Below are 20,714 nucleotides of genomic sequence, written 5' to 3' on the forward strand. Positions count from 1 at the left end.
AAACAAGGAGATTTAAGATTCCTGCATCGCCCCGTCTCTGAGGTAACGACTTCATTGGAGCCGCAGTGTTGGTATGTCTTTACAAAGCACTGATCTGGGTGCTGGACTGTAACATTTAAATCAAGAATATATATTTTCATTATTAATTAAAAACAAGTAATATCTAGAATTAACTAAAATCTATCTAATCTTTCTGGAAATTAGCAGGCATATATGCTGCTGTTATAATAACATCAACTTGGTTTGGGCTAAACTTCACGAAAATGTCCATCAGCTGCTTAATGAGACATTTTATTAAGTCCTGATGAGGCTGACCAAGTCTTTGCATGGGCCATCCAGCATTTTCTCCAGTAACCCAATAAACATGAAGAATTTCCCATATTTTATCTCTAAATTTTAATCAGCACCTCTGCAGGACATAACACCTTACAAGGATTTGGGTGTTAAATAGGGCTCTTACAGCCAGGCTGTTTAATGTGCACTACTACTGTCAATAAGCTAAACAGAGCGCAATATAAAAGCTTTCAATGTGCAGAAAATCAGTGAAATATCACAGAAATTTCAAGAAAACGAGTTATGCTCCTTATAAAGATAAATTCCGTCAGAAATTGAAAAATAACTGATAAATTAGTGTAGCAGAGGCTGAAATTACAAAAATATTAGTTTAAGTTCCTCTTTATTTCAACAACTGTGGCTTCACTCAGGCACAAACATTTTTCAGAATATTACTACAAAAAAAAAACGTTTAAGAAGCAGCAGAAACAGAAAGACAAAGGAGGAGGAGTGTAGAAACAGATGAACATTTAGGAGTCAACTTTCTTTCTTCCTCTGGTCTGCCGGGCAAGTCCAGGTGACGTCTGGGTTGCCATGTCCACCAGTTTGGATTTCTTGTCACCCTTTCGAGCTCTGGGAGCAGCTTTGGAACTTTCCTCTTTTCCATTGACCTCTGCAAGAGGAAAATCAGCTCCATAATTCACTGAACAGGATCGACTCAACCAGCAGTAAAAAGCCATGAACAATACACGCAGCAGATCAATAACAATATGTATCACGATAAAACGTGAGCAGTACCAACAGATGTAGGCAGAGAAAAGGCTTTAGCTGCACAACCAGTTAAGCACGGTTGGTGGTATCAACAAACTCACTCACCCTTTGGTTACCTAGCAACAACCTGCTGAGCAACAAGCACAGCAGCAGTTTCATGTTTTTGCCACTGTGCCTCATAACTTCTTAATTATAAAAATAACAGCGAGACGTAAAACAAGAGAATGAGTGAAACAACTTCAGAGGATATTTTGACTGAAACAGAAAAAGTCATCTTACCAATTTGGTTATATTTCAGGTATTTAGAATAAAAACTAGTCAATAATTATCGATATCGATCGATATGAAAACCTTATGCCGTGATAAGTCAGCAAACCCTACACGTATGTTGTTGGAATCTCACCTTTTTCCTTTGAGGACTTCCTTTTCTTGACAGAATTTCCTTCGTCGTTGTCCTCTGTTTTGTCTGCTGCTTTCTTCCTCTTGGTCATCTTTCAAAGTCAGAAATTAAAATAATACAATGTGATCTGTTCTTTAGCTTATTCAGAATGTCTGTCTTTTATTTTATTGTGTAAAAATTTTCATTGCTGAAGGAAAATATTAATCAGTATGTCTTCTGCTGTGTAATTGCACTGCTACAAATCTCTACTTCTTTTTTCTGGCCATTAAAATACCAGAAACATCTCCAGTTTAAGTCTCGCGGTTCAGAAGGCAACATCAATGTGGCCCAGGTAGAGAGCTGCAGCTCCAGTTGAAGAGGCTGAAAGAAGAACCACTGATAGTCTCAGTCAGAGACTAACATCTATGAAAGACGACTTTCTCCCACCAACCATTTCTCTCCATCATTCCTCCTCCCCTTTATCTACTGCTGCATTTTGATGCCTAATGATGGCCACGCGGCGCCCGCTGAGGTGAACAGATTGGCAGGATAATTACATACAATAACCAGCGCAGAGACCCGGCAACCTTTTGGCTTGAAACGTTGGTCCCTGGTGGTATCTTCCATATGCACAAAGAGCAAACGTGGCACAGAAACAAAGAGCACAGAACAATGGCAGCGGCATAAAAAAAAAAAAAAAAGTGGAAAAAATAAATAAATAAACTGGATCAAGATGAGTTTTATGTGACTCCAAGGAACTCATTTAAAATGCAAACGGCTATCCAACTGATTACGAACCGATTTCTGAAAGTTTCAGAATGTGTGTAGTGTATGCGTGTGTGTGTGTGTGTGTGTGTGCTGACCTTGGCAGGAGGTGTTCTCACTCTGCTGACAGGTGTGAACTCCAGCTGGCCGTCATCTTTCGCCTGGATGCTCTTCAGCCCGTTTTGCAGGATGGATCGCAGCTTCTTGTACGGCGGTGTGTCTTTGTAGCCTAGAGACTTCACTTCCTCCATGAACTTCTGGATTTCTTCTAGAACATGAGCACACCTGCATCAGCCTCAATTATACAGCCATATAAATGATCATGTTCAGATACATTATGACAGAAGGAAGAAGATCAAATGGTTCCGCCTTAAAGAGGAGACCGCCAACACAAAAACACCAATTTCCTGTCTTAATAAAACAAGTGACCTAAAATTACAACTGCTGTTGCATTTTAGCACCTGGTTGCCTTTTAAAACTGGAATAAAGAGTTAACCTTCAGTTTTCTTCTCACCTGTTTTTTCTTGAGGGGGGAAACACTTGGACAGAAAACCAGAGATGTCTTCCTGACTCCTGTGAGGGGAAAACATTTAATGCATTTTTAGGATATTTGGAGAAAGCCAAACAATTCCAGCTGCAGCCTGGATTTTGCCCCAAGTCCCACCTGATCTTGGAGTCTCTGACATATAGCGGGTCCTGTAGACGGTCCTCCCAGGGGAGCTGACCACAGAGCCACTGGACCATGCAGAAACCGAGGATCTGCAGGTCGCTGCGCCTGGAGGGAGCTGCAGCCAAAAGAAAAAAGAAACACAGCAAGTTCAATCACACCGGGAACAGCTGAAAGGAATACGATAAGTCCACTCTGATATAATAAGACACTGTTTAAATCCCCTTATTTACTTTGTTTTCCCATCATAAAATCAATATAAATCTAATTCCTGAGCATCTTCCGACTTTAACACACAGGCTTGGACATATCAACCCCTCACTCACCACATCACTGATCCATAAAAGTAATAACACTGCGCAAGCCATTTTTTATGTTATTATCACTACTGAGCATACAACACCGTTGAGATTCCTTACCAAGATTGGTCGAGATTAACAGAGAAATAATTTCATCTTACTGCGTGAAAGAAAAGGCTAATCTAAAAACATTGAATCAACCAGATTGTATCATTTGGACCTACATGCTCCTTTGTGGGCGTCGATGCTGGTGAACTCAATGGTTCCATCGTGACATTTCTTTGGATCTTCTTTGTACTCCTTGAGGACGCCGTCAGGTGCGTACCTGTATGCCAGCCCGTAATCGACCAGGTAAACCTGCAAGACGGCGCATACGTTCTTTTACACACCTTATAGACTAAGGAGTGTAGTCGGACGTTAAGAAGAAGCTGAAGAAAACTTGGTGTGATGCATGATGAGATAGTGTTGTACAGTTTCCTCCAGGTTGGACAAAACAGTCAAATTACAACAAGAAACAGACACGGGAAGATTTTTATTAAGTCCTGATGAATCTATATTAATTCTTAGGAACAATTAATATAGACTCCTCAAAATTTGGCAATAACAAATTAAAAGAAAAAAAAAGGTTGATAACTTGCCTTTCAATTGTGCGTAAAACTTTGGTGATACTCCACTAATGTCAAAAAAACACAATTTTGCAATTGTAATTTTTCCATTAAATAACCGTAATTACAACCACATCTGAATAAGTTTGTTCACATAAGTCATTTTAAAAAAACATGCCACGCCATCATCATCCAACTACTTTATGATTTGATTTCTGATTTCTTCTTCATGGTTTGTGCCAATGGAAACATCCGGTTGTTGATCATGTCACTAGCGAGACGTTCAAAAATCTACTTTCAATGCAGTTTTGGAAAATAATTACATTTTGATATGACCAAAAAAAGACCACCTCATCTTGACGGCAAAACTTTTCTTCAAAACACAGGAGTTTTTTCGAGATTGGTGCATTTCCATAAAGCTAATTTATTTTTGAAAAGTCCAATTGAGCAATTGTATTGTGAATGGAAACACAAGTATGGTCATGCAAAATTTTCAAATTCTGACCCCAGCGAGGTAATCCTATGGTCAGTTCTCAAAAAACAAGATGAGAAACTGAAACCAAGAAACTGTGGTGAAAATTCAAGACTTTTGGTGACAAAAATGGTCAATTTCTATCTGTTAGAAAGCAGAAAGAAGAGATGACTCTATCTTCTTCAGAGATCGACATAAATAGCAGCAGATATCAGAAACTTTGAGTCTGTTTGGGTTTTAATAAAGAAGCTGTGTGAAAACCCTGTAGCTCAGAAAAGGGAGCTTTAAGAGCATTGAAAAAAAAATCTAAAAACAGCCACTCTACATGATGCTGAAATCCCGCAGGGCTGATTTTTAAATTGTCATTTATAAATAGCTCTTTAATAACAACACCACTGATACATTATTAATCTCCAAATTAAATATTTGCCCCCACCCCCACCTTGTTTGCTGGAAAAATCTCAAAGCTGTTTCCTTTTAATCTCACACACACACAAGCTCTGCAGGCTTTAATTGAGTCTAATGAAGCAGTTTGAGTGTCTAACAATAAAAAAAACACAGATACACACACATAAACATAATCATCTCTGCGGTCAGAGAAAACACTAATTCTCATCAACAAAGAACATTTCTGATCTTTAACCCACAGTGTGCTGGTTTCATTGGTACTGACCTGGTTGGGATCTTTGTGACTCAGAAGCAGGTTTGATGCTTTGATGTCGGCGTGCACGTACTCGTGCTCATGGATGAACTCCAGAGTGTCTAGCTAAACAGTGAAACAGGGAGGATGAGGAGATGACGAGCGCTGCATGAATCTGAATTTCAGTGTTTGAACTGGAATTTCCTTCACAAGCAGACATTCACTACTATGGTGGATAACTGGGTGATTTGGTTCACCACAGAGACCTTTAAATTTTAAATTCCTTCTTGGGTGCTGGTTGGCTAGGTCTTCAAGCTACAGTTCTAAGATATTTCTCCTAGTTTTTCTTCTTACTAGATGTTCAGCATATTAATCTTTCCTTTTTGATCTGGATTTCACGTGGGAGATTTTTCTGTCAGTGTTTTCTGTGTTCTCCATGTTGCTAGCAATGATCCCTAATTTTGACATTCCAGACATAACGTCAACAGTATGCAGCAATGTTTGACAACTGCTTTGCTGTTATTTTTTATATACTTTTTATAAATTGCAAATTTATAAAAACTAAAAATTTATTTAAAAAGAAATAACTTAAATTTATAATTTATGAAAAAAAACTACAAAAATGTTTTTATACATTTTATAAGTATAAAAACTATGTAGTTTTGTGGAAGCACCTCAGATGTTTTCCATTTATTCAGAGTTCGGTAGAAGCTGCAAAAGGAAAATGAAAGAACTGGAATGACTTGACCCACCAGGCGAAGACCGAGCTGCAGGACCAGTTTTCTAGGGAATTTCTTTCCACATTCCTCGAACTTCTTCTGCAGGTCAGTCCCGAGCCTGTCGATCACCATGAAGCGGTACCTGAAAAAAAAAAAAAAAAAAAAAAAACAGACGCTTGGATGAAAAACCCAACAGAAACATAATTCTTACTTTTGCAACTAGTAGACGGATGTGTAAAATGTTGAAATGTGATCTAATCAACTAGTATCTGCTTCAATTTATTATATATACATAAACTTTTGGCTAAGTTTAATTGCACTGAATGAGCTTCCTCAACAAACCCAATAGAAGTTAAATTCTTTCATCAGTTATTTTATGTAGAAGCATTTGAGATTCAAGCCCATCCTAGTATCCTAGGATGATTACAGTCATACTGTAAAACATAAAAAAATGATCCTCAATTCACCTTTTGTCCCCTTTGGTATGCAGACCTGAGCCCCAGTACCTGGGAACTCCCACATGTTTCAGCTTCTGAGCCTTCAACCAGTTCTGAACTGCACAACAAGAGGAAACAATTAAATTAGAGATGGTCTGGTTGCTCAGACTTCCAAAGAAAACTATGATTTACTGCAGTAGGAACACCATGAGATAACAGTTCTGTGTGTTGTAAGGTGTGTGTGATTGAAGGGTGTTTGTCCAGCATGGCTGGGAGCTAATCTGCTGCTGGGACAAATATTTACCAACAACGTGAGAGTCCCACATGAATAAAAGATGAACCTTTGCTTCCTTAGTAATATAGCAGTTAATTGTCAGGGGAGATTGACATTTGGATTGTTATTATATAAAATGCAGAGCGGCGGCCTGGGGGTGAGGAGAGCTCTGCTCTCCCCTCCCTCAGAGGAACCCTCTGCAGCAACACACTGATTTTAATTAAGAAAGTTGCCTTTGTTTTATTTGCTTGGCCTTCTGCAGACATGCTATGTGTTCTGATCACAGGGTTAGCTTTGGGAGCTGATGGATGATGATGGTGATGATGATGATGATGGGACTCACTCAGATCCGGCTTGGCAGCTCTCATGTAAAAATGCAGCTCAGAGAAGAGCGGTCCGTTCTCACTCGGCTCCTACGGACACATCAACCACTGCCAGAGTTAGTCTACATATTTATCCAATAAAAAGAAAAAAAAAGAGGATGTTCTAATTTATAAAAATTTTACTGATGAGAAAAATAAACTGAAACCACAGGGATATATTCCTGTATGAGCTGAATGGAGGAAGGGACAGATTTCTTAAATGTACTCATTTTATATCCAATTGGCAGCAGGATTCAGTTCATACATTTGTAATAATGAAACTGCCAATTATTAATCTGTGGGTTTTATGGTTGGAGAATTAAACAATGGAGGAAAGTCTGGAAAATGCTCAAATGAAATTTCATACTTTTCCAGACTACATAACTAAGTTTCCCCTTTTACTTCAGCTCTCTCTAAAGAGCACAAATCATAACAGATGCTGCTTCCATTTCCTCTACTTATCAACAAAACCATAAGATACTAGAACTTATAAACTTGGAGCAGTAATTCATCCTCACCCTGGCATTTAACTCTTTTCCAGCTAAAGACCTTGGCTTAAGGCTCTGAGCTGCTAATCTCTACGCAAGCTGCTTTTCACTTGCAGAAAATTCCTCTAGTTCTGTCTGAAGGTTCTGGAGTGTTTGAAATTAAGACAATATGGAATAAATTCTTACCTTCAACCACAAGGAAAATCAAACGCACATCGTTTTACTTTTGACCAGCAATCTAAACCGCATTTAACTGGTTAAGTAGCAACCAAATGCCATACGGTAAGGGTTCGAAAGCCCACATACGAGGATCATGGTTCTGAGTTTTTTTTCCCAAAAAACTACAATTGACTAATAGTTGGGTTAACATCCATTGATCCACATGCATTGTCAATATGAAAAGCACACAATTTCCTCTGATTTTGAAGTTGAGCTATCAGTCCAATCTTCCTCTCTTGGTTTATTTTGTTTTTGTCTCTATGTGGATGAAATTTTACTGTCAGCTTCAGAAAGACCCAAAGGAGACATTTTTCAAACAGAGGGAGCGCTGTGTTGGTGGATGGGAGACGAGAAATTATCTGTTGATAAAACAACCTTTTTCCAAGTTTTACCTCAAATTCAATCATTCTAATGTTTGTTTAACACCTAAAATTAGGTAATTTCTCAGACAGAATTTTTATTTATCAACTGTAGATTTCAGGGGTGCACTGATTACAGTTTTCCGGCCAGTACCCAATTACTGATCTTTGGTTCAGATCAGCTTCACTTCATAGACTGATCACCGATATCCCAAAACTAAGAAAATAAGGGCCAATTTATTGTGCTTCTTCAATAGATTTCACTCTGTTGTAGTAAATAAGGCAGACAGTCTGGTTTTACTACAAATCACTTCTACTGAAGTGATAATGTTTCTCTGGACTCCCTCCAGAAAAAAGATATGCTACTCCTCATCCAAGATTTCTCCAAACAGAAAACAAAACAACCTATTGATGTCTCAGTTTTTTTACTGTTTCAGAGGAAGTATCTTAGAAGGTGTTTGTGTCATACAAAAATGTTGGGAACCTCTGAACAATGCAACTGTAATCTGTCTCACCACTTTGATGACATAGGGAGCATCTGGTCCAACGGGTTTGTCGGAGTTTTGATCAGCTGGTGAAAAACAGAGTGAATGTCAGAAGTTGGTGATGTTCATATGAAAATAAAAAACTATGCATGAATAAACCTTTTATGTAATCCTATTTATATGTTTAAAATCAAACAAGCCCAGATAAAAAGCAAGTAAATGCTGGGGGATTCATACCCAGGTATAAGAGACCAAAGCCCCCCTTGCCAATTGGAGCACCCAGCTTCCAGGACTTCTTTCCAGTATCTGTCAGGACTTCTCCAGGTGGGAACTCCTCTGCCAACTTCCGCTTAGCAGGAGCTCTTCCTTTCCCAACTGCCTTGGCTTTAGGAGGCATCGGAAACAGACAGTCAACGCTGTAAGAGATAATTCCAGATTTAAAGAATGAAGTTCCAGTAGCTGGTCTCACAGGCTGTATCTTGCTACTGAATCATTGTTCTTTTAAAAACTGATTTAAGGAAGCTTTGTGTGCTCTGATTGGCCAGCTCTGCCCAGAAACTGAAACTTAAAAGCTTTATTGATGGAGAAACTGGTATTTTTGAAAATACTTTCAAAAATGATACACAAGGTTATTTTTTTAATTGATCAATTTGAATTGTTGAATTGTTTTTAAAGTGTAAAAATTAGGACCCCCCAAAAAAACCCAATAAAAACATGGAGGTTCGAAAGTCAGACTTAGTAATAGAAATTTTTTTATTATTATTATTTTTCTGTTGTTCATCTTGATGTCACCAGTTGTTAACAAGTTCCATCCCATCACCACAATGGCAATTCAATTTGCAACTACAGCAAATAATTTCCATTAAATCCATTGCTGATTCTGACCATCATTTCAATACATTTCAATCATACAATACTAATAAACTATCCACTATTCAGAGTACCTTAGATCTGATTTCAGCTGTTATTATTAAGTGCTGAGACGTTGCTGCATAAAAAAAAAATATAAATGAATTTGTAGCTTTAGGGGTTTTGCCTGAATGGATGGGGAGAGCAATGTAATTTCATTTGTGAAGGTGAAGCTGTGAACTTAAACAAAAATCATAAATAATACAAATGGAGGATGACATATTCATTGAATGGTTATGGTTAACTAGATCAAATTTCTGGTTTTAGGACTGACTTTGGTGCAAAATCACGAAAAGAAAAGCAGCCCTAAGCTTGACAGGTGTTTCATTAATGCTTTGGCTGCATATCATTTTAACAATCCAATTCACAGATTTTCAACCATGACGAATCTGCACAACTGAAAGGAACATTGGGAGGATAATGAGGCAGTACGAGTGTCTACATTTCCATCTCTGCGACCAAACAACTTTGTTATGTTTATATCAGTCACACGATTGAATTGGGAGTCAGGAATTCTGGCTGATGGATCTCAACGGAAGATTCTGGGTGAGTCGTTACAAACCAAACCACATCCACTCGGTGCACAGATTTCAACACTGGGGAACAAATGATGATCAAACCCGGATATAAACAGTGATATCATCACGTAAACTAAGAAAGATCCGAGAAGTTTAAGAGTCGAACGCCGATCCTGAAACGGACTAAAGGATGTTCCTTCTCTAACAAGCCATCAGTTTCTGTTTATAGTGTATGCGAACCTCTGTTTAACCACATAAATGGACTTAATGCTACCTGTGAGGCGCAGTGAAAACAAAACTGAAGCAAACACTGGTTAGCATTATGCTAATTGCGCAGACTCACTACAACCGCTCCGTTTAAAAATTAGAAGTCTTGTGTGTATGCCACCCATTGAAACACCAATTGTCGAGGATTAAAATAGAAATACACACCCTCGATGTGTTCTTAGTAGTTGATTGTTGGCTAAAATTGTTCGAAGACAGACAGGCAGCAAAACTACCGCTCAGGAAACGACGTCACGGCGCTTCAGCTTTCTGTTGGTCCAACACGCCGCGTAACTGTCAGAGCGTAAAGGTGCGTTCAGGAAACAAAAGCACCTCGGAAAATCTGCATTCAGACTCAAAATATACACCTCAGTCATCAGAAAGAACTGAAGACGCATTTTATTTAAGAGTTAAAATTAAATTTATATACATGATAAATGAAGATTAACATGATTCACCGAATAAAACCTACAACAAATAATGCATATTCTACTAATTTCCCCATATACATTCTAAAACATTAAGATTTATTTCTTTAAAATATTCCCTTTCTTGAAGTCGTTGGACTATAATTCAATTCTGCCTTGAATGTCCTACATCAAAACCACTTTGGATGCACCAAATACTACCGACGAAGACTTCATGTGGTAAATAGATTGTTAGCATGCTTAAACACAATTTGTATCAAACTTAGAAAATATAGCTGTGCTCTCAAACCTAAAATGACACATTATCAACCAAGAAAACAGCAAAATAAACCGATTTATAACTTGAGTTCCAGGCTCGTAAAGTTAATCAAAAATGTAGAAGAAAACAATTTATTTTTTCGTTGAAAACCCTACTTTTTAATTAAGTTAGAAATTATAAATTAGTGCATGCCTTGTTCCCATAAAGTGTTTCTGTGCCCCATAATAGAGGGCAGATTATTTGGGCCCAGTTTTGCAGCCGAATGGCCGACCTTTTCTTCAACTAGTCAGCCAAGAGTTATACACCTCTCTAGAGGTTAAATGTGAATCCTTTTAGCTGACAGCTTAAGCTTAGTTGAAAACGTCTACTTTTACTGGACAGTCAGAGGTTCCGTATGAAGTTTATTTTAAAATAAAATAACATGTTTTGTGGATTCACTTCATTTGAAAGAACACGTGATTATGATGCCTTGGGCCACTTACTGAAATTACCATATTTTTTTCAAATTCCTTTCCCTGTTCAAATTAACCTCTTTAGTTCATGTTTCCCTTAGTATTTTGTGCCGTCTAAAATAAAATGTAGAACACAAGAATATTACTGAAGCAATAAAAGATTAGAAATGGCTACCATTACAGCATGCAATTCTGAGATCAGAGGAGTTTTTGTTCAGTGTTGTTCTTTGTGGAAAATCAAAAGACATCAGTGTGTGTGATGCTTTTCTCAAAATGAAATAGGGGGGAAAAAATCCTTCACCTTTGCAGCCCATCTCCTGAATGTTGTGGATTCTGCATTCAAATGGCAATGTAAATGTTGCAAGTCTTATGTGTTTTGAATGTGTCATTTGATACGAACATATTGAGTATCACCTGCAACCTGGAGCACAACTCATGAATAATATATTGGTTCTTCAGTGCATTGTTTCCAGGTGCCATCTAGCAAGGCGAGCAGCTGGAAGTGGGCTCCCGTTTGTCCCCCTTCCTCTTTTAAATCAGGAAAACTTCACTTTCCTTTCCCACATCTTGGTCTCATACATTGACTGAGCTAAACTGACTACATGCTTTTTTTTTTTTTTTTTTTTTACCCATCTTGCTGTGATGACACGCTGCAGTGATAGTGGTGAGGACTGCACAGAGAATCCAGACAGAAACCAGAAGAGAAAGAAAAGGGGGAAACATGTGTCATTCCCTCCTGATGAGCAGATAGTGTCCGGCTTTGCAGAGGATGCAGGCAGAACAGGTGAGCTGCTGTTTAACTGCACATGTAGTTGAATAACAGTTGCAGGAGGACTGAACGAATGATTACTGTGTACTTTGTTGCAATTAAAGGACATTCAGTTTACTAAAAAAGTAGCAATGAAGAGGGGCAATAGTTATGTGAAGCTACCTGATCAAAAAGGGAGAAGTAGTCAGGAAATAAGACAAGCAGTGCTGATCAACTGTGATCTGTCCGCTCAGCTGTGAATTTCTTTGAAAAACACAATTTGAATTTGCAAGATGAAGCAATTATTTGATTTAGTAGGAATTATGCACACATTGTTTTTATAGCAATGACATGTGAAGCAATTTAAGTGGAAGACCTTAATGCATAATTAAAGAGAAAAAAAAACAAGGCCCAAGTATTAAGCTTTGTGGAATCCCAGTGGAGGGCAAAAACAATGAGGTTTTCATTTAAATTGAACTTTGTACCAGTATTTTATGGCAGAACATATACATGTTTCTTTTCAGCTCATTTTAGATGACTTGAGAAATATAAAAAACTATTTTGTTGTTTATTACTTTAGACGATAGCTGTATCACCCTAATGGATGTAATTGGAGCTTATCAGCAGAGCTGCAGTAAACACCAGGTCCAACCCAAAGAGAGCATCCTCCAGCAACTCCAGGTGTGTTGCATAATGTCTTTCGTGTAAATGTTTACAGTAGTGAAACTGTGAGTATTCAAAATTAACTCCAATGTAAAGCCCATGCAACAAAAGCTATTTCCATCCCCAATGCTTCAATAAGATTTAAAAGGGAGAGTAAAAAATCAAACACTGCTAATCAAATGCATTGATTCACTCATCCCCATCAAAGCAAGCATCCCAATCAAAAAGTGAGTTTTGTCAATTTGCTGTATGGAACAGACAGATGTATACCCAGGTTGACAGACATTCTTTTAAAATAAACTGTTTTTCAAAAGTAACTAAGGGAGCAGAATCTGGTCATTGTCTTGTGAGTGTGTAAAAGCTCCAGAAGCTCATATGTGTCTTCCACAACATTATCTTATTGACATTTGATAATATTTGATGGCGTGATGGTAGCCATGCAGCTCAACAGCCTTCACCATGTAGCGGCTTTTGATGCTGATTGTCAGAGACAAAGCTTCGGAGTGAAATATTGGTTTAAAGAAAATGTACATTTGCTTCCAAGCAGCATCAGCAACTCTGCACATAAAATAACTGCAACATGGAACAACATTACAGTTCTCCAAAAACAGATCAATAGGAACACTATAACCCAGCGCAAGTCAAGCCTGTCACAGCCAAATGTAGGCTACAGCTTTGATTAAAACTTAAAGGATTTTAAGATTCACAGAGGTAGAGAAACACTTTATAGGCAAGTCGAGTATGAATATATGTTGTTGTATAATGTAAATGATTTGGTTCTAGCAGCCTGAGTCAGGTTAGTTTACAAACCTATTCATAAATCTGTTTCTTTGGACTTAACAATATAAAAGAGAACATTCTAAACCTTAATTTTTATAAGAAAATACTAATTTTCATACAAAGTAAGTGTGTTGCTAAGTTTACTCCATTTAGATCAGCATGTTTGGGTGTTGAAAAATAAAAATAAGTTAAAAAAAATTGCATTATAGTCTAATTTGCTTAGTGTTAGTCAGGATTCTGAGAGTAGAGCTTAGCTGCAGCTATCTAATTGTTTTGTTGTTGTTTGTTTTCTTATGGAAACTAATAGAGACATCTTTACAATAATTTTACATACAGAAAATCAATGCTTATGGTAGACCTTTGGAACATGTGATGACGATTGAGAACTGACTACAGAGAGTTTAAATTCCTCCTGGTTTGAACATCAAAGAAGTTTAAGAGTGTTACTCACGTCTGAGTTTATCCAAACTTTTGATCTTGGATAAGCAGGAGACAGAGGATGTGTATGAGATCCTGATTATTTCATAAAAAAGTGGAGTGGGGAAAAATAGGGACCTAACCACTCCCTATTAAAATTTAAGAAATTTTTATAGTTTAAATTAAAAATTTAAAGAAATTTTAAAATGTCATGTTATTGACAAACCAAAAGAATTTGCGGGTTCAGCCTTTTTATCATCTCCATCACTTGAAGTTTGTTGATTTTTACCAGACAAAGATTTAATTAATCTTAAAATATCGGATCCCAAATGCAATAGTTTCCAGTTTCCATGGTGTGCAGAATTTTTTTGTGTAAACTCAGTTTCACTCTCTCTAATATTCTTTATTCACATACGCAACACTCTCTTTTGCCCTCCAGTTTCTTGAGACATTCTTTGCCATTTATTATTAATTTTATGTACATAATCACTTTATTCTAACCTACCATAAATCACTGCTTTCCACCTCTCCACTGCTGCATAAATTTCACTGAAGATCAAGGAGAATTATTTGTGGGAAATTAGAGACTCAGCCACGCTAACATTAGGCATACAGAGGCCGAGGTGCTAATGAACCCTGCTGCATTGAAAACAAATGTAGGTGGTCTTCCTGAAACAGTAAAAATATGTATGTTTAAACATTCACAAAGTGGGGAGATATTTAGACCTAAAAAAAGGCTAGCATGTGAATGAATCTGTAATAAGACGATGCAAATCGAAAAGAAGAACGCCTAAAGAGCAAATTTATTAAATTAGGTCTTTTAAGGCGTGCGGCGATCCCCCTGAGGATCAGCGCTGAAGACTATTTAAAGCTTTTTAAGAACCCACGAGGCCCTCTGCACTTCTTTGAAATACTGCAAGTGGATAAAACAGTGCTGCTGCTGGTGACATCTTTATAAGAGTGGTAAACAATATTAGGTTAGAGCCAGCGGGGGTGGAGGCCACCCCGCTTTGACTCTGATTTCACTGTGTGAACTCGAGTGCCGGTCTCTGTGATTAAAAAAGTAATTAGGCCGATCAAACCGGCTCTAAACGACGGCTTCTGAATGAAGAAGGAGCTTAACGGAGGAATGTTTTAAACACTTCAGGAGCCGCTTCAATTACAACAGTAAAGGTCAGAGTTTCTGCAATAACTTCAGATCACTTCTGAAAACAGAAACTTCTCTAAAGTTTCACAGAAAAAGTTTGTGAATTCCCACTTTGCACATTTGTAATAAAACTTACCAGCATAAAGGATGCTGATGGGTTTAACCGATGGAAGCCAAGATGCTGAAAAGTTAGAGAAGAAAAATTAATATGTGGGTTCCTTGTAATAACCACAATAATCCATCCACCCACAACTGCAAATTTAAGTTTTAAAAATATAATGTTATACTGTAAGATTTACCTCAAACCCTCCAACCTAAAAGTTTGATCTTTCTGTAAAAAATCTAATCAAGCTCACTTTAGAGATAGTTTGTCATCAGAAGAACAATATGTCACGTTCAGTTGTTTGAATGTTTTGCTATTTTGTTGTAGATCATTAGTCAAGATAAAATCTTCCCTCCCAGAGATTAATGCTTGATGTTAAACGGTGCATCAGTTGGAATATTTTTTTTTTTTTTTTTAAAAAAAAACACAATTTTGAACTGGTGCTGGACAAAAAAGAAAAGCAAAAAACAAAACATGTTTACCTCAGTTTAGCACTGATACCCTTTCTCTTTTCTTTGACCCTCATTGGTGAGCATTTTGAGCTGGATTAAAAGCCCTCATGGCTACATTGCTTATCACAGTTATGATCATTTCCCAATGGTAGTCACCTATCTGGAATGTAAGATTGGAACAAAGAGTTTTTCAATATGGAACAGATGGGGGATTTGAAGCTTGTTTGTGTTTTTAGTTTTGTTTGTGCCAAAACAATCCAAATCTACAATATCTACTCTTAAAATTTGCTCACAAAGCCCTTCTTCCACCAAGAATTGGGCATCTTGTTGTTCTGGCACCGGACACTTAACGCTCGCTCTGCCTCTGGGGCTGTTTTGTGCATGTTGCATGGCGTTGTCCAGGGATTCATTACTTTTGGATGAGAACTATCAGAACCCTTGGAGATCTGATGCAAGTTAAATGCCAGACAACCCTCTGGTCCATCTTTTGAACATGAAGTCTAATGTTTTACTCCTGTCAAGCTTTTTCCTGTGTTATTTGGGCATATTCCGATTGGTTCAGGAAAATAATGGATATTAAACATTATTTAGATCAAGCTGGTGAAAGGTGCAATTTTACCCCCAGAAATGAATGACAAAGATTATCACTGAAGAAAAATACTCCCAACTCATAACACTTCAGTAACTGCAATACATTGAAAAGTTTACCAAATAGCTCTCTGTTTGGTAATTCAGTAAATTATAAACAGCAAAAACAAAACAATCAGCTGTTTCCCATTAACTCGAGTTAAACCGACAGGCTGACTCACAGTTTTAATTTCAACATGCTTCCTGAGAAGCATCTTCCAACTCGCTGTTACAAACGGATTCCAGATTAGCAAGCTTTAAGTGTGAGTTTGTATTCTTTCCATGATGTTTGGAGAATAAGCTTAGAATTAGTTGCATGTTGGCAAATCTTCTAATGAACAGCTTAGTGCTTGTTTCCCTTGCAGATTATTCAGTTGAGTGGACTGAGGAGAAATCAATTACCACAACTTAACTTTCATTATTTATCCCACTGCCAACGGTTTCAAAAAAAAAAAAAAAAGACCACACTATATTTATGAGTAGATGTCTGGCTTTAAATCAGGGTCAAATTCAATTCCCTGAAATTGTATTTTCCTGGGATAAATCCCTCTGAGGACGAAGGATGGGAGGATTGGGGGAGGGAAAAGAACGAGAATCCCTCCAGAAATGAAAAGACAAGAGAAAATCTGTTTTTACAGACCACCGCTGCTTTCTCAGCTCTGTTGATTAGCATTAATGTTGCACTGCGGAAGTCTTCTCACACACAAACACACACAGAAAGCATCTCCCCTCACACTGCCCCCCCAAGCGCCCTTCTGCCTGTGTGATTCCAAAGGCTGGAGTTTTTTCCTTTTAAATTAAATGCATGCTGATTGTTATTGCAGCACCCCTCCCTCGTGTGGAATAGTCGAGGTAAATGTCACTAAGTAAGTGCTGCACTATTTTCCTGGCTGGTTGTTAGCAGCAAAATAAAAGCCCGGAGAGGTGGAGGGAGGAGGATGTGGATGAGAGTTCCTGGTATCCGTGTTATCAGGAAGCAGCAGGAGGACCGGACATATGTCGCTCCTCTCATTACAGGCCGAGGCGGCGATAACGGGGCACTTAGTGGCACATTTGAAACGACGATCATGGCTGAAGGAGAAGCAGGGAGTTCAAGTCGGGATGAGCATCACCACAGGCCGCACGTATTCACAGCCGTGCTTTATTTAAAACACACAACCTCCGCAGCCGTTCCAGCGTCACACAATTTCCCTAAACGCCATCTGGGAACCAGCGTGCTGAACTGGGGGGAGAAAAAAGGATAAAACCTCGTCTATGTGTAAAAGACTCTACTTTACATGCTCTGCGCCTAATTGAATTGGGAACAGTTGCAGTTAAAGTAAAAGGCATGTGTGATGCACTATTGGTGGGGCACTATTAGGGCGAATTGAATTTCCACGCCTGACTGAGTGGAATATGAGAGCTTTTGTAAGTGGGATAATATTACAGGCCTGGACTCGGTGAGAGGAGAGGCTTCAGCACCACAATGACCACATTTTAACAAAAACACATCTGTCAGCTCATGTAAATGATCTGCTAATCACCCGGTTGCAGATTTAAAGTCACCGAATGGAGATGGATTTCATAGTCAGCTGTCCAATTTTTATTCCAGAGTAAATCCTTTCAGACATAAAAAAGGAGATCTTTTAGTCTCATCATGATGTCACTAAAAATAAAAAATGGTCGCATGCAGAAAGAATTGAATGGCACAAATACAGAAAGATTTTTCTGAATGCATTAGCATGAAATGTGCATGTTTGTTCAAATCAAGACAGATTTAGAAAACCTCATTTGAGTGTGAAGGCACTCATGATTCTGCTGCACTTCAAACAGGTTAGAACGGACCAGCTAAGATGTTACCATTGGTTTTCTTATTTTGCTTTTCTAAATGTAATTTATTGTGAAAACAAGTTTTTACTTGTAGTCACAAAAAGGATTGTGGAGAGTTCTTCTTGTCAATATCTTAAAATTGCATTTATTGGGTGGTCCAATTTTTCTCAGACAAAAACAAAGAAAACTCAAAGAAACATGTTTGCGATTGAAAACCTCCAGCCTGTATCTCTCTGAATGTTCCAGAGTCACAGTTTCTGAGGAGGCTTGTTCTCAAGTCTTCTTCACGTTAAGAAGAAGACTTCTTCTTCTTAAGAATTAAAAAATTCCTCGTTTAGGAATTTTTTAAGAATCATGCATTTGGCAGAGGGATTTTATCTTCCTGGCAACAACCATTGGATCTATGTTTGAGGAACTAATCATGTACATTTACAAGGATGCAGACAGGGACAGGTATTGTGAAGATTCCTACAGGACGTGATGTGCTGGTAACCTCTCCTGATGCTGGAATAATTTGTATTTCTAATCAGAAATGTGCCGATCGTCCCTGCTGCGTTCTTTTTTCTCCATTAAACATGGTGTACACTGAAGCATTGGGTCTGATTTCACCAGAGAGCGTGAAAACTGCAGAACTGAATCTGAAATTCAGCTCAAACATTTCACACGCACACGCACTCATATACACACAGCTCCACTTGGAGTGGTTGCCTCATCCTCGGATGTGTACATTATTCCTGACATCAGCCATTTAAGGGGACGGTATCTTTGACACAAAGTGGCTTTAATTAAGTCGCTAAACGCACACTATCACACATGAGAAAAACACGGTGGACGAACAAAGCTTGAGACAGAAGGAAACGCTCTGAAAGTCAATTACAATTTTATGTTTGCTTTTAGATCTCTCTTTTTTTTTAATGATAAATGAAGTTACTAATTTTGTCTGAGCTCTTTCTAGACACTGCAGCTTTAATTGCTAATTGTTAACAGCAAATGAATACATTTGCATATTAATTAGGTCCCAATTTACATTTTTAATTTGCCGCCTTCAAAGAGCACGAGATAAAAGGTTGTGTTGTTTTAAATTATTTATCCTTCAGTGCAGAAAAGATGCTGAAAGGAACAGAGTGGGCCTGATTTTTAACCCTGAAGAGCTGTCAAACACTAAAACATATAAATATATATCAGTTATTTATGGTGTCTGTCAGTTAATTAAAGAAACAGAAAAGAGAAAACTGGTGAACTCAAACATTTTTTAGCACAAAGCCGTCCGGAGAGGCAGAGCGGAGGCACCAGAGAGGATTTCTGTGGCAGCGGAGTTTGGAATCCAGATTCTTTTTTTTTCCTCTTTGTGGAGAAATGTGTGTGAACGCCTTTATCACTCCATTTTGTCCTTCCTCCCTCCTGACACGTCAATTGCTTTGGCAGCCAACGCCTTGTTTTTTTTGTTTGTTTTGTTTTTTATTATTTTTTTTATTTTTTTCGGCAGAAAAGAGGGAATGAACGAACAAGTTCAGAAATTCATTAAGATGAGAAACAGCCGCCGCCTGCCCGTTGTGGGAAGGAAGATGTTTCACTGTGTGTGAGATGAAGTTCACCTTCTTACTGTCTGTTGGATTTATGATCAACGCAACTTCTTCCCAAGCTGGACATGGCGATTTCTAAAAAATAATGTGGATTAACTAATGAAATAGAAAAGCAGGACAGGGATTGCATCAGAATGCCAACATTTCTTTTAAGAAGTTTCATGCTGGAATCCCACAGCTAAACCAGGTGATAATAGAACAAAAAAGAGAAATATGATTGATATTATTACCTCGGCAGGATTTTCACCTCCGTTGAGTTTCTTCAGTGAAAAAAGAAAGACGTTTTATGTGTTCTTAAGTGAGAGATCTTCCCTAAGAAGCAACTTATTTTGAACAAATTCCATAGAGCATATCTCACATATCTCGAAGCAGTTCGAAGGAAAGGCAGTGGCCTAGAGCGCCACCTACAGGAGATTGCTACCACAGGAAGTTGATATTTACATTTTTTTAGTCTTTGCATGAAGCAGGAAAAAGGACACTATTTTTCTAATTGTATTTGTATTTCAAAAGTTGAACTGCAAAACATGTTCATGTCTGGGAAAAAATATTAAAAACGTGAATAGGTATTTTAGAACATAAAAATTCTCAAAATTAAAATGTGAAAATATGTGTACCCTTATGATTTATGTTTTACATTTTATTCTGATCTGATTATTTAATTGAATCATTTATTATTATATGAACGGTATTTCAGATTTATTGATATGCAGGAAAAAAAGTTTCAAATGCAAAAAAAAGTCAAAATCATCTATTCTTATGATGAAATGTATTACAATATATGTAACACAGTTAGTTTTTCAGGTGAAAATATGCGTGATTTTTTTGTTTCAGACTGTTGCCGTGGTCTTTTCTCAAAAACAGTTTAAACTCTGCAGTTTTGTTATGCGGCACAGGAACAAGACGAACCCGCTTTACCCTTTTAAAGTCAAAAGACGACGACAGCAGAGCGAGAGAATGAATCCTCCAATCTGCTGCGAGAGACTGCTGCCTGCATATGTTACACCAGCCTCCAGTTTTCACTCAAAACAAACAAACATAAATAAGTTAAATAATGAATCAAAAGATCAAATCATTTCCTGTTTCTATTTTTTTTTTTTTTTTTACAATGAGATTATAATGAGATTTGCTTGGTAAAATAAATAAACATCCTTAATAATAATATCAACAATAATAATAAGAATATGGTATAATTTTATTACTTTTAGATAATTGCTCCTAATATGTTAATTATTAAGAAGTAATATTCAAATTGCCTTTATCAAAATTAACCAGATTTATTGTTAAAATGGTAATCGCAGTGACATTAGCCTGCGATGAAATAATAAATATAAAACTATACAA

General features: G+C 37.6%; 2 protein-coding genes across 2 annotated transcripts in view; one reads left to right on the forward strand and one right to left on the reverse strand.

Annotated features, from left to right (window-relative positions):
- Positions 1 to 659: 659 nt before the first annotated feature.
- On the reverse strand, positions 660 to 10,184 carry vrk1 (VRK serine/threonine kinase 1). The gene is made up of 13 exons (XM_055038874.1): positions 10,074 to 10,184; positions 8,452 to 8,630; positions 8,245 to 8,300; positions 6,645 to 6,714; positions 6,058 to 6,145; positions 5,624 to 5,732; positions 4,905 to 4,997; positions 3,379 to 3,511; positions 2,853 to 2,973; positions 2,703 to 2,761; positions 2,287 to 2,456; positions 1,448 to 1,535; positions 660 to 946 (listed from the first exon to the last, which is right to left on the reverse strand). The coding sequence occupies exons 2-13, from the start codon at positions 8,609 to 8,611 to the stop codon at positions 804 to 806; spliced, it is 1,290 nt and encodes a 429-aa protein (XP_054894849.1). The 5' UTR covers positions 8,612 to 8,630; positions 10,074 to 10,184; the 3' UTR covers positions 660 to 803.
- A 1,502-nt stretch (positions 10,185 to 11,686) lies between these two features.
- The window catches only part of si:dkey-288a3.2 (protein phosphatase 1 regulatory subunit 37), a 36,102-nt gene continuing 27,074 nt past the window's right edge, over positions 11,687 to 20,714 (forward strand). Inside the window, exons 1-2 of the mRNA XM_055038873.1 lie at positions 11,687 to 11,828; positions 12,373 to 12,473. Coding sequence (XP_054894848.1) covers positions 11,687 to 11,828; positions 12,373 to 12,473 — 243 coding nt within the window. The remainder of the gene's footprint in view (positions 11,829 to 12,372; positions 12,474 to 20,714) is intronic.

Source organism: Poeciliopsis prolifica, unplaced genomic scaffold (assembly GCF_027474105.1).
Source record: "Poeciliopsis prolifica strain line A6 unplaced genomic scaffold, Auburn_PproV2 SCAFFOLD013, whole genome shotgun sequence".
Taxonomy (NCBI): Eukaryota; Metazoa; Chordata; class Actinopteri; order Cyprinodontiformes; family Poeciliidae; genus Poeciliopsis; species Poeciliopsis prolifica.

Bases quoted from the DNA above. Each gene is read 5' to 3' on its own strand.
- vrk1 (XM_055038874.1), bottom strand. From the start codon at position 8,611: ATGCCTCCTAAAGCCAAGGCAGTTGGGAAAGGAAGAGCTCCTGCTAAG. The intron at 6,715-8,244 runs GTGAGACAGATT...ATGTGTCCGTAG, and splicing joins CTCCCTATGTCATCAAAGTG to GAGCCGAGTGAGAACGGACC. The intron at 2,974-3,378 runs GTAGGTCCAAAT...TTTTGGCTGCAG, and splicing joins CGACGCCCACAAAGGAGCAT to CTCCCTCCAGGCGCAGCGAC.